General features: G+C 37.4%; 1 protein-coding gene across 1 annotated transcript in view; it reads left to right on the top strand.

The window, feature by feature from the left end:
- The window catches only part of LOC308268826 (phospholipid-transporting ATPase ABCA3-like), a gene marked incomplete at both ends in the record, with an annotated part of 196,849 nt that overhangs the window by 133,338 nt on the left and 49,375 nt on the right, over window positions 1-14,136 (top strand). Inside the window, one exon of the mRNA XM_080703930.1 lies at window positions 5,996-6,215. Coding sequence (XP_080560056.1) covers window positions 5,996-6,215 — 220 coding nt within the window. The remainder of the gene's footprint in view (window positions 1-5,995; window positions 6,216-14,136) is intronic.

Raw genomic sequence — 14,136 nt, 5'->3', positions numbered from 1 at the left:
TTTCTAAAGTTATTGTCCTGATTTGATCTTCTAGAGATCTCTGGATTTCTGTGTTATCAGATTCTGATGTTGTGGGGTTGTGGGCATTCATTGCTCCATTGTTATTTCTCTTTCCCATGATTTTGGAAGTTTGTGCCTTCTCTGGGTTCTTCCCTGGGTCACTATGAGTTCACTTAAGATGCTCTGGATCTCGAGTCTGTGGTATCTCAGTCACCACTACTCCTTTACTGGGTTGTATCACAAAGTCTCAGACCCAGGGAGTCAATCAAGGCTGCTTAGACCATGGGGAGTGCCAAGTTGTGCATTCTCCAACAGGGAGTTTTGACTATGGTGTGATATCTCTGCCACCGCCACTCCCCCACTGGGTTGCACTGCTAAAATCTCTGACCCAGGGAGACTATCTGCGCAAGTCCCTGGGAGTGCAGTACTGGGATTTCTCCCCTAGGGGCCACAATTTGACTCACAGTTGTTGAGTGCCTTGATGGAGCTGTAGTGAATTTGGTGAATTTGCAGCTGCCGCCACTGGCAATATGACACCACTGTCATGCCCTCGGCCGTAATGTTGGCGTATTTCTTCTCTGGTTTTGAGCTCCGCTCTGAGTCCCTGCCAGGTGTGCTGTGCCCGGCCCTTGAGAGCTTTAGATTCCCTGTGCTGAAAAAAATGCTGACGGCTGCCTGGCTGTTCAGACCTGCTCACCTCAGCTCGCTGTCTACCCCTCCTCTCTGGCGCCTGGTGGCTGGTTGAGTGCGTTGGTCTAGAGTCGTCTGGTGAACTCGCTGCTGCCGCCAGCAGTAAGGCACTGCTGCTGTGTCCTAGGCCGCGAGGCCGGCATACCTCCTCTCTGGATTTGAGCTCCATTCTGAGTCTCCCTCCTCTCTGGAGCCTGTTGCTGTGTAGCAATTTTTTTATGGTACTGGGGTTCTTGGAAGCCCTTCTACCTCCGGGCCACACTCCCAGACCTATTTTATACTTTTTATTTAGAAACAGGGTCTCTAAGCCAGCGCGGCTGGCTTTGAACCTGCGCGATCCTCCTGTCTCTGCCTCCCAAGTGCCGGGATTATAAGCGTGTGCCCCACACCCGGCTTGTAGCAATTTTTAAAAATTTGCATGCACCTTGAAAGTGAGAAAAATTCAAAATACATATAGTTTAGAAGGGTAAATGCTTGAGTAGAAGAGGTACAATGCCTTTACACAGGAAATATAGAGGATATAAATAAATAAATAATAGTTTACTATTGCAGTGGACAAAAAATGGAATAGCATATGGATTGCCTTTCTAAAAAGATACTATCGATTTTAAATTATATTATGAAACAATAAACTTAATTTTAAAATAAAAAAGGTAAGCTTTTAGTTAGTTTGGCACTCAAAACCATAAGCAAACTTGTGAAAACTGCCCAGGAATCCTAGAACTGGTTCTAAGGAGCAGTCTGGATCCCACCAGCTAGAGACTAGCATCTGGGAATAAATGTGTGTATGGAAAATGAGGAACAAATGTATGTATAGAGGTCCCAATGTAGGGAAAACAGAGAAGCACTTCCTTAATCTTACAGTGTATAAGACCAGCTGGCATTTTCAATTTCAATCTCTGTTGCACAGCTCACCAGTAAACCACCATAACATTAGAAGACTACTATCCTTTGTGAGGGGCACTATTAACATATTTCACTGTAGGAAGTGAGAAGGCGAATTCAGGCATGGTCCCTAGCTTTACTCTGTGCCCTCTGTGAAGTGCAGTATTAGAATCAATTTGAAAACACCTTAATCTTTTCATCTTCATGCTAAGGTTTCATTCTGCCTATGCATTTTTAAACATTGCTGATACATCTAGCTGTCATTTCCTAGTTAGCAGACTAAAAAGCAAGATGGACATAGGTTGGTCCTATAATTTGATTATTGTGAATCATGCTGCTATTAACATGAATATGTATTCACCACTATAATATTCTACCTTTAGTCCCTTTGGAAAGATACCCAGGAGTAGTATGGCTTGATCAAATGGTAGATACATTCTTAGTTTTCTGAGGAATCTTCATACCAAGCTCCACAGTGGCTATTCTAATTTGCAGTTCCACCACTTGTGTAGAAGAGTTTCTATTTTCCCACATCCTTGCCAGCATTTATTGTTGTTTGACTTCTTGATGATTACTCTTCTAATTGGTGTTAGATGGAATCTCAATGAAGTTTTGATTTGGAGCTCCCTGATTGCTAATGACATTGAACATTTTTAATGTATTTTTTGCCATTTGTAGTTCTTTTGTGAAGTGTCTATTTAGTTCAATTGCCCACTTCTTGACTGGCTTATTTTTTTAGTGTTACATCTTTTAATTTTTTGAACATTTTATATATTAGTCATCTATCAGAGGAGCAGCTAGCAAAGACCTTCTATTCTGTGAGCTTTCTTTTTAGACTCTTGATGGTTTCCTTTTATTTTAATGTCATTTTTATTTATTATTTTACAGAAACCTTTATTTTAATGTCATTTTATTTATTATTTTTTAATTTCCTAAGCTTTAGAAATCTTATTAAGGAAGTATCTACCCATGCCTATATGTTGGAATTTTGGACCTATGCCCCTCTCTAGTAATTTCAAAGTTGCTATTCTAATTTCCATGTCTTTGATCCATCTTGAGTTCACTCTTGTGTAGAGTAAGAGGTTGATATTTAATTGCATTTTTTCTACAAATGGATAACCACATTTTTCAACACCATTTGTTGAAAAAAACTGTCTTTTCTCCAACGTATGTATTTAACATTTTTGTTGAAAGCCAATTGGATATAAATGTATGGATTTCTTTCTGTATCTTCTATTCCGTTCCATTTGTCTATATCTTTTTTTGTGTCAATACCCTAGCTCCATAGTATAATTTAAAGTCAGGAATTATAATACCTTCTGCATTGTTTTTATTGTCAAGAATCATTTTGGCCAGCCAGGTGTGATGGTGCATGCTTGTAATTTCAGTACTTGGGAGGCTGAGAAAGGAGGATCACACAAGTTTGAAGCCAGCCTTAGCTACTTAGGCCCTCAGCAACTTAGTGAGACCCTGTTTCCAAATAAAATGCAAAATAGGTATATCCTGAAGGTAGAAACCCTCTAGGTTCCATCTCTAACACCACAAAAAGAAAAAGAAAAAAAAGAATCATTTTGACTATTCTGGGTCTTTTTTCCACATGAATTTTCTAGCCCTGTGAAGAATGACATTGTTATTTTTATAAGGATTGTATTGGTTCTGTAGGTCACTTTTGATAGAATGGCCATTTTGATATACTTATCTATCCAAAGCATGGTAGATCTTTCCATCTTCTAATATTTTCAGTTTCTTTCTTTAGTATTTTATAATTTTCATTGTAGAAGTCTTATACCTCCTTGGTTAGATTTATTCCTAGTTATTTTATTGGTTTGTTATTGGGAATGTAATTATTTTCTGGATTTATTTTTCAATGGATTTATGGTTGGTCTATAGAAAAACTACTGGTTTTTGTAGATTGATTTGGTTTCACACTACTTTGCTGAATTTTTAATCAAAACTTGAAATCTTTGGTTGAGTTTTCGTGGCTTCTAAGTCTAGGATCATTTATGGAATATAAATGCAATAGAATTCTACTTAGCAATTAAGAACAAACTTATGTTGTTGGCAAGAAAATGAATGGACCTGGAGAATATTATAGTATTGAGTCACAGAAAAAAGTTCATGTTTTCTCTCACATGCAGAAGCTAGGGAGAAATTGGAATACAAGAGGAAGCTTAGGCAATGGAGGGGAAATCCCAGTGGAGTGAGGGAAGGTGTAGGAAAAGAATAGGTGGGAGGGGGACAGATAATGACTGGATAAAACAATTCCATTGATGTTATATACATTACATAAAATTACCAATGCCAATCGCAATATCACATATGGTAAAGGGAAGTGGGGGGGGGGATCCAGGGGTAAGTTCACCAAGTGCTAGTGCATGTATGTCCCTATCACTCTGAACTATATTAGGATGTAATTCCATAAGCACCAATAAAAATATGTAAAAAAATCAAGAAGCAAGATAGATAAGAGCCTGCATTATTAAGAATTATACCATATTGCCACTTATGGCTAATGAGAAAAGTTACCTGATCTTTATTTTATGTTACAACATTCAAATAAATGAAGTGATTTTATCATATTTATAAACAAGGAAACTAAGGCTAAGAGATGTAACTTACTTACCCAAGTTCACCCAGAGTCAGAACCTGATTGGAGTTACTCCAAAACCCATTGTCATTTATAAAAAGTCATCCTTGACATGTACTTTCAACTTATTTCTGCTCTCATACTTGTATTTTCCTCTAAAAATCTTACCCTGACTTTCACATCAACCTCTCCATCCTTTTGGTGTAATCATGTTCTTGTTCTTTCTCTTCCAGTCACTCCCTCATTTCTTCCCACTTCCCACTTTATTTTCCCCTTAATGATTTTCCAACTGGAGTTCTACATATGGGTTCTTGGATTTCTTAATTATCTGACTTTGCTATCCTCTTGTTTAGATAAGACACTCCCTCCCCCCAATATAGCTCTATCAAATGCCACTATTTGGACTTATTCTTGGATCTCAAAGAGAAAGCAAGAGTCCATCATTTTGCCAAGCAACCAGGTTTCCTTTTTACCCTTTCTTTAGGTGTCAAATTCACAAAGGATGTAATTTTAGGTTCATGTATCAGAAACAAGGATTAAGCTAAGTATACTGCTAGCTCCAACCCCTGATAAACTTACCTACCCCAATACTTTTTTTTCCTGCCACTCCAAAATATTTTAGCAGGAATTGGTCAATCATCTGCCTCTATAAGTGAGTCTATAAATAAAGACTTGGGAAAATGAAACAAGTAACTTTTCTCATAAAAAATGATCCCAGTATGATGAGTGACAAGGTTTCTCCCTTGTTCAGTCTATATACTTATCTTCATGATTCCTGGATATTCTATAAAACACATCTGAAAGATCCATCTAGAATTAATTTATTTATTCAGTAAACATTGAATTCTTGCTATTCTGTATTTTAGCCATTATGATTATACCTTGAGGAGAATGGACAAGGTCTTCATTTTCTATAAGTTTAAATTCTAGAGAATGTTAAAATTACTGGCCTCACCTACGGGTTAGATAACTAAATATTGATTTGAAGATATGCCTCAAAATAACCTATTTTCATCATTGTACAGTTCTAAAAAGTCTTTAGAAAACTTCTTCAGGCATATTATGCTCAGTTACAACTTACTTCATTAGACTCACTGCTATTTTCTCATTTATGAACTTACTTTGAGTAAAGAAAAAAGTAATGATTCTATTTTTCCTTAATAGTTAATCCATTGTTCTAATATCTTTTTAAAATAATGAGTATTTCCAGATTTGAAACACTACTTACTTGTATATTAACAATATACATTAAACATATTTTATATTGCTTATTCAGCCTTATTGATATATTTTCAATATGCCAGTTTATGCCAATCTGTTTTAATAATCATAATTTTATTATGTATTTGTTTTTAATAGGTTGACATCCTCCACTCTTTCATTAATATTCTGGAGAATTTTCCATTTATCATAATATTTTTCAATTGTTTACATACAAACTTTTAGGACAGTTTATTTTCTTTCAAAATATCAAGGTGATGCATCAACCATAGGGAAATTCTTTAGAGAAATGGTGTACTCTCAAAGTCATTTTTTTGTTCTAGAGTTTGGCTTAATCACTGAGGAAAAATTCTAAAAGTAAAATTTTTCCAAAGAAAAAATATAGAAAGGGAAAATATACTCATTATGCTCATAGGAATATTCTCTCTTGAAGTAGTCAGTTCAGATTCATATTCTAATGCTTTTCAAAACTGGGGAAAATGAATAGTATTGAATAGTCCTATGGTCTAATAAAGGCAGTAAAATGTAAAATGTCTGTTTTCTAAATGTTCTTCCCTGACTTACTGCACTATATTATTTACCTTGCTTTTTCCTCTATACTCTGTGACCCAGGGAGTATTCAAATACTGTGAAGTGGATGCCTTTGTTGTGAATTACAACTCTCTGGATACAATGTTGATCTTTATGCTGTATGGCTGGTGTGTTGTTCCTCTCATGTATCTTGGAAGCTTCCTGTTTTCTAGTAAGACTAATGCCTATATCAAGCTCACTTTATTTAACTACTTTTCAACTATTTGCAGTATCATCATTTACACCATACTACAATATTTTGGTAAGGACTTTATGAAACTTTACCCTTCCCCAGGAAATATATTAAATAAATGAAGATAAAATAACTTGAGAATAAAATACTAATTGCTTATTACTTAATTTCTAGGAATATAAAAACCTATGCTTTGTGTAATTCAGCAAATATTTATTGAATTTGTAGGTCAGAGATAGAGGGAGAAAGGAAAAAGTACAAGGAAATAGTGAGAGAGAGGGAGAGCAAGAGGAGAAGAATGGAGGGAGTAAGAGAGAGATGAAAGAAATAAAGCAACAGAAAGAAAGGAAAGAAAGGAAGGAAGGAAGGAAGGAAGGAAGGAAGGAAGGCCTGCATATAAAAAGGGAGGAAAATTCACGTTCAAAACCACATCACGAGCCAGGCGTGGTGGCGCATGCTTGTAATCCCAGCACTTGGGAGGCTGAGACAGGAGGATCACACAGTTTCAAAGTCAGCCTCAGCTACTTAGTGAGGCTTTCAGCAACTTATTGAGACCCTGTTTCCAAATAAAGTATAAAATAGGTCTGGGAGTACAGCCCAGAGGTAGAAAAGTTCCTGGATTCCACCCCTAGTACCACACACAAAACCCACAAAAATCATATACCATGACCAGGTAAGGTTTATCCCAGGGATGCAAGGCTGGTTCAACATACAAAAATCAGTTCAGGATAATTCATCACATAAACAGAACCAAACACAAAAATTGCATGATTATTTCAATAGATCTTGATAAAAGCATTTGATAAAATTTAGCATCTATTCATGCAAAAAGCACTGCAGAGAATCAAGATAGAAGAAACATACCACAACATCATAAAGGAAATATGCAATAGGCCCATAGCCAACATCATATTAAATGGGGAAAAACTGCAAGAATTTCCCCTAAAAACAGGAACAAACAAGGGTATCCATCACTACTTCTTTTCAATACTACTTGAGACCCTAGCCAGAGGAATAAGGCAAGAGAAGACTCTAGCCAATAGAATAAGGCAAGAGAAGATCAAAGAAGTACAAATGGGAAAAGAAGAACCAAAACTATTCCTTTTTGCAGATAACATATTATACTTAGAAGACCCAAAAAATTTAACCAAAAGGCTTATAGAACTTATCAAAAATTTCAGAAAAGTGTCTGAATGCAAAACCAATTTTAATAATCAGAAGCATTCCTGTATGCCAACCTTAAATTCACTGGAAAAAATCCAGAAAACATTTCCATGGAGGGTATTTTACAAAAATAATAAAACACTTAAGAATAAATCTAACCTAGGAGATAAAAGACTTCTACAAGAAAAATTATAACACACTGAAAAAAATGGAAGACTTTAGGAAATGGGAAGATCTTGCATATTCTTGGATAGGTAGAATAAATATCAAAAGGGCCATTCTTGCAAAAGTTATCTACAGATTCAATATAATACCCATTAAATTACCAAGATCATCACACATATACATAGAAAAATTAGTTTTTATATTTATTTGGAAAAAGATATCCAGAATAGCCAAAGTAGTTCTCAGCAAGAAGAACCATGCAAGAGGCATCACAATGCCTGACTTCAATCTATACTACAAAATCATAGTAATAAAAACATGATATTGGCACAAAAACAGACACATATACCAATGGAACAAAATAGACTCAGGAAAAAAATACACACAGCCAATTGACTTTTTCAAAGAAGCCAAAAAATACTGGAAAAAAAGACACTCTTCAACAAATGGTATTGTCAAAACTAGTTAACCATATGCAGAAAAAAAATGAACATATACCCCATTTTCTCACCCTGCACAAGAGTCAATTCAGGATGCACCTAAAAAAAATCAGAACAGAGATCTTGAAGCTCCTTGAGGAGAACATAGGTCCAACACTTCAACACATAAGCACAGGTTAAAAAAAATTCTCAGCAAGACCCCAACAGTACAGGAAATTTAAAGGTGGATTCATACATGGGATTGCGCTTCTGTACAACAAAGGAAATTAAAAAAACATCAATGGAGAGCCAACAGAATGAAAGAAAATTTTTGCCAACTACTCCTCTGATAGAGGTCTAATATCTAGAATATACAGAAAGCTCAAGAAACTCACCACTAAGAAAACAAATAACCCATTCAAAAAAAAGGGTAAGTGAACTAAATAGACATTTCATTTAAAAAAAAAAGATTCAAGAGACCAGTAAATGTATAAAAAAAAAAAAGTTCAACATCATTAGCAATCAGATGCAAATTAAAACTACCCTGATAGAGAGATTCACGATGGCGACTATGGGACACAGCACTTCTCAGTGGCTAAAATAAATAAAGTTCAACTAAGAAGAAGGCAGCAGTTTAACCAACAAAATAAATATATCTCAGGAACCAAAACAGATCCAGGAACCTCTGCAGAAGGAATCTAGAAACCCTGAACTGCAAGATCCACTGCAAAAAATTAAAATAATTAAAAAAAAAAAGTTCGAGCATCAGATCTGCTGCAGACACAGCTGCAGCCGGCACCAGCATGGGTTGCTGGCCCAAACCGCAATCCCTGGACCTGACTGACACCACCGTGGCAAAATAACCCAAGAGTTTGAAAACAGACATAGAGCTCCAACATCTTAAGCAGCAAGCAGCGCCCAAGCCAGAAGCCTGTGTGCTCACCAACAACAGGACCACAGCGGCACAGCGAGTCCTCCAGACACCTGAATCAAGGAAGCCAGGTATCTGAGTGTGTCCAGAGAAGCTGCAGGTCTTAGCGTGCACCCCAGGTCTGGCACTAACCCTGGGCGCCTGTCCTCCACTCCAGGACCCAACACTATCCTCGTGTGCCCTGCCCATGCCCCAGGACCTGCGCTAGTTGTCTGAGCCGATGGCATCCCTAGCCTGGGAGCTAACCTTGTGGGCCCTGCCCACTCCCCAGAATGGTGATAGCTGTGTGTGCCCCACCTGTGCCCTGAGACTGAGAGGTAGCCTTGGACCCAGGTCCAGCACAAGCTGTGTATGCCTGCCCCACACCCTGGGACCTAGCGATACCCTTGTGCACTCTGCCTGAGCCAGAGACCAGTGCTAGACTCTGCGCTCTGCCTGCACCACCGGACCCAGCGTTAGCTGTCTGCACTCACCTCCTGCCCCAAGACCCACCGCTGGCTATCTTCACCCGCCCCGCACCCCAAGACTCAGTGCTAGCCTAGAGTGCCCAGCCCGTGCCCTGGGTCTGGCTCTAGCCCTGTACACCCTGCCCAAGCCCTGGACCAGGCACTAGGCCTCTGTGCCCACCCGCGCCCAGATCCAGTGATAGCTGTGCATCCAGCCAGTGCCCTGGGATCTGGCAGAGCTCTGGTGGTAATTGTGTGCACCCTGGGACCCTACAGCAACCTTTTGCCCAGGGTGCATCTTGGGACCCCACAGGCTAACCCAGTTAGAATTTCCAGAGACACCGGGCATGGTAGCGCATGCTTGTAATCCCGGCACTTGGGAGGCTGAGAGGCTGAGACAGGAAGATCGCGCAGGTTCGAAGCCAGCCTCAGCTACTTAGTGAGGCTCTCGGCAACTTAGTGAGACCCTGTTTCCAAATAAAATATAAAATGGGTCTGGGAGTATATCCTGGAAGTAGAAAGCCTCTGGGTTCCACCCCCAGTACCACCAAAAGAAGAAGAAGAAGGAGAAGGAGAAGGAGAAGGAGAAGGAGAAGAAGAAGAAGAAGAAGAAGAAGAAGAAGAAGAAGAAGAAGAAGAAGAAGAATTTCCAGAGATACAGGAAAAGTCCTCAAATTGTAATACTTGCACAGGGCCTCGGGGAAATTCCAAGACTACTTTGGACATCCTCCACCCCTGCTGTAGGGAAGCACAGGCCTGAGTCTAGGGTGGAGAGTGAAGAGGCGCTGACTACAGGATGGAAATACACAGAACCCGGGAATTGTACAGAATTTAACAGTGACACCAGATGCCCAGACACCTAAACCCAAAGCTATCAAAGGCAAGAAAGTTGTCCAAACACCCAGAGAGTGGTGTTTAAGAAGCTTACAATAGAGTACAGAACAAATTAAGAGACATTGGATTATACTCTGAAAGCTACCACAGCAATCAGACATTCAAATATTATATGGACCCGACCCCATATTTGTAAATTAGTAGGACTGGTTTTTGTTGTTGGTGGTGGTGGTGGTGTGGTTGTTTTGCTTTTTTTTCCCCTTCTTTTACTTTGGAGATATATATATATATATACACACACACACATATATGTTTGATGGTTTGCTTTGTTTTCTGGTCTCATACAGTCACTAGTTCTTTTTATTTTATTTTATTCTTGTCCTTTTTTCTCTTTCTTACTTGTTTTTTTTTCTTCTTTTGGTTGTTTTTCCCCTTTGATTATATAATAGTTAGCTTTTGTATATTGTGTGGATACTTTATTTGTGTTTATTTGCTCCTCCCCCAACACCTCTTACAAACTTCCCTACTCTAACCTATCTATTCTCTTCCCTCAAAACTTTTTCCCATACTATATCTCCTTATTTAATATTCAAAGTATTTCATATCTCCATACTTATACTCTACTAACTACAAGAGTCCTTATCTTTAACTCTTTCTCATTCTCAACAAGATATTACCATATCATACTTAAATTCTTACTCAACCTAAACACATCCTCTACCTAACCTGACTCCTGTACCCATCACCCTGGCTCCTCCCCCATCACCCAACCCTCAATATTGGAAAAAGCACTGCTGACCTGCTGATACCCCTAATACTAAGATTGGATTAGACATAATACTCACCAACGATGGGTAGACATCAGAAAAACAGGACTGAGAATGTTGAAAATACGAGAACCAGGAATAAGGAAGAGACAACAGAAATCACAAATACTGACCTACAAGAAATGCAAGAAGGGGAGTTCAGAATCTTGATCTACAATATGATGAAAGGCTTTAAAACAAGTCTACAGGAAATAAAAGAGGAAATAGAAACACTAAGAAAATCAGAAAGAGGTCTGGAATAAAATGAGTCAATAAATGAAATGAAGACAGCAATAGAAAGAAATTCTGGAAGAGTAGATGAAATGGAAAGTAGTATATCACTGTTAGAAGACAGTTCATTCAAAACCAAAAATATAGTCAAGAGCATACAGAAGTCATTACAGCAACAAAACCTAAAAATTCAACAACTATGGGATAATATGAAGTGTCCCAGCTTACGGATAAAAGGCATTGAAGAAGGGACAGAGGTACAGACCAAGAGCATCCATAATTTCAGAGAATTTTCCAAACATGGAAAGAGACTTGGATCTTCACGTTCAGAAGACATATAGAACACCACTAAGACAAGATCAAAGAAGAACATCCTCACACCCTATAATAATCAAAATGATCAACATAGATGTCAATGAAAGAATATTAAAAGCAGTGAGAACAAAAGGACAGGTGACATATAGATACAAAACAATAAGAATCATCCCAGACTATACATCTCAAGTCATGAATGCCAGGAGAGACTGGTATAATGTGATCCAGACCTGGAATAAAACAACTTCCAACTAAAATTACTATATCCAGAAAAACTATTATTCAAAATTGATGGATAAACAAAAGTGTTTAAAGATAAGCAGAGCTTCAAAAAAATCATGAATTCTAAGCCAACACTAAAGAAAATACTTAAAGAAATAAACCATAAAGAAGAAAAAAGAAGCAGACTCCAGAACCAAAGAACAGATGAAGTTGATCAGCAGGGCATCTAAGTAAAGAAGAAATAATATTCTATCCAACAGAAGACAGAATACAAAATGACAGGAAACAAACACCATATTTCAATAATAACACTGAACATCAAAGGACTTAACTCTCCAATCAAAAGACACAGACTGGCAATGTGGATTAAAAAATATAATCCAAATATATGCTGTTTGCAAGAAACTCACAGCAAAAGATATTCACAGACTGAAAGTGAAAGGATGGAAAAAGATATATCATGCCAATAAGAAGGCAGGAGTAGCAACACTGATATCCAAAAAACACACTTTACACTAAAACTCATCAAAAGAGACAAATAAGGGCACTTCCTTTTATTAAAAGGATCAATCCACCAAGAAGAAATAATGATAGTAAATGTTTATGCCCCAAATGTGGGTGCAGGCACACTTGTAAAACAAACCCTCTTGGACATCAGATCTCAAATAGACCCAAATACAATAATAGTGAGAGACTTCAATACACCTCTCACACCACTGGATAGACCTTCAAGGCAAAAGATAAAGACTCTTAGAACTATACACCAAATGGACTTAATAGACATATACAGAATATTTCAACCAGGAACAGCAGAAAACACATTTTTCTCAGCACCCCATGGAACCTGCTCAAAAAAAAAGATCACATCCTGGGCCACAAAGTAAGCACCAGCAAATTTAAAAGATGTAATATAATTCCCTTCATCTTTTCAGACCATAATGGAATGAAAGTAGAAATCAACAACAGGAAACCCAAAATAAACTATTTAAATACGTGGAGATTGAATGATACACTATTGAACGACAAGTGGGAAAGATCAGAAATTAATGGAGAAATAAATTTCTGGAATTAAATGAAAATAGAGACACAACTTACCAAAATCTATGGGACACTTTGAAGGCAGTGTTGAGAGGAAAGTTCATAGCATTGAGTGCCCACATAAGAACAGAAAGTCACCAAGCAAACAACCTAATGACACAACTCAAAGACCTAGAAAGACTGCAACAGTCTAATAATCCCAAAGCCAGAAGAAGGCAGGAAACTCTTAAAATCAGAGCGGAAATAAATGAAATAGAGAACAAAAAATTCAAAGAATCAACAAAACAACAAGCTGGTTCTCTGAGAAAATTAATAGGATTGACAAACCTCAGGCCAACCTAATCAAAAGAAAGAATCAACTCGAATTATTAAAATCAGGAATGAAAAAGGAGACATCACCACAGATGGAGGGGAAATTCAAAAGATTATCAGAAACTATTTTGATAATTTATACTCCAACAGACTGGAAAAAATGGAAGAAATTGGTAGATTTCTAAACACAAATAACCTACCTAAACTGAACCAAGAGGACATAGCAAGCCTAAACCAACCAATAGCAAACAAAGAAATAGAAACAGCAATCAAAATTCTGCCATTAAAAGAAAAGCCCAGACCCTGATGGGTTTCCAGCTGAACTCTACAAACTTTCAGGGAAGAACTAATACCAATACTTCACAACTTGTTTCGGGAAATTGAAAGAGATGGAATTCTCCCTAATTCCTTCTATGAGGTCAGTATCACATTAATCCCCAAACCAAATAAAGATACTTCAGGAAAGGAAAATTACAGGCCAATATCCTTAATGAACATAGATGCAAAAGTTCTAAACAAAATACTAGCTATACACATTCAAATCATATCAAGAGAATTGTACACCATGACCAAATTGGTTTCATCCCAGAAAATCAAGGCTGGTTCAACATATGCAAATCAATACATGTTATTCACCACATAAATAGGACTAGGAACAAAAACCACATCATCATATCAATAGATGCTGAAAAAGCATTCAATAAAATCCAATGTCCATTTATGTTAAAAACACTGCAGAAATTGGAATAAAAGAAATATATTTCAACATCATTAAGGCTATATACAATAAACCCAAAGCCAGCATCATATTGAATGGAAAAAAACTGCAAGAATTCCCTTTAAAATCAGGAACAAGGCAAAGATGCCCATTATCACCACTCCTTTTCAATATAGTCCTTGAGACTTTTACCACAGCAATAAGACAAGAGAAGAAAATTAAAGGAATTCAAATAGGAAGAGAGGAATTAAAACTATCCTTATTTGCAGATGATATGATTCTTTAGAGGATCCAATGAACTCAACCAAAAGACTTCTGGAGCTTATTAACCAATTCAGCAAAGTTGCAAGATACAAAATCAACCTAAAGAAATCAGTTGCTTTTCTTTT

Source organism: Muscardinus avellanarius (assembly GCF_963383645.1).
Source record: "Muscardinus avellanarius genome assembly, chromosome: 10".
Lineage (NCBI taxonomy): Eukaryota > Metazoa > Chordata > Mammalia > Rodentia > Gliridae > Muscardinus > Muscardinus avellanarius.
Note: the sequence above shows the minus strand (reverse complement) of the source record. Positions and strands in the feature narration are given on the sequence as shown.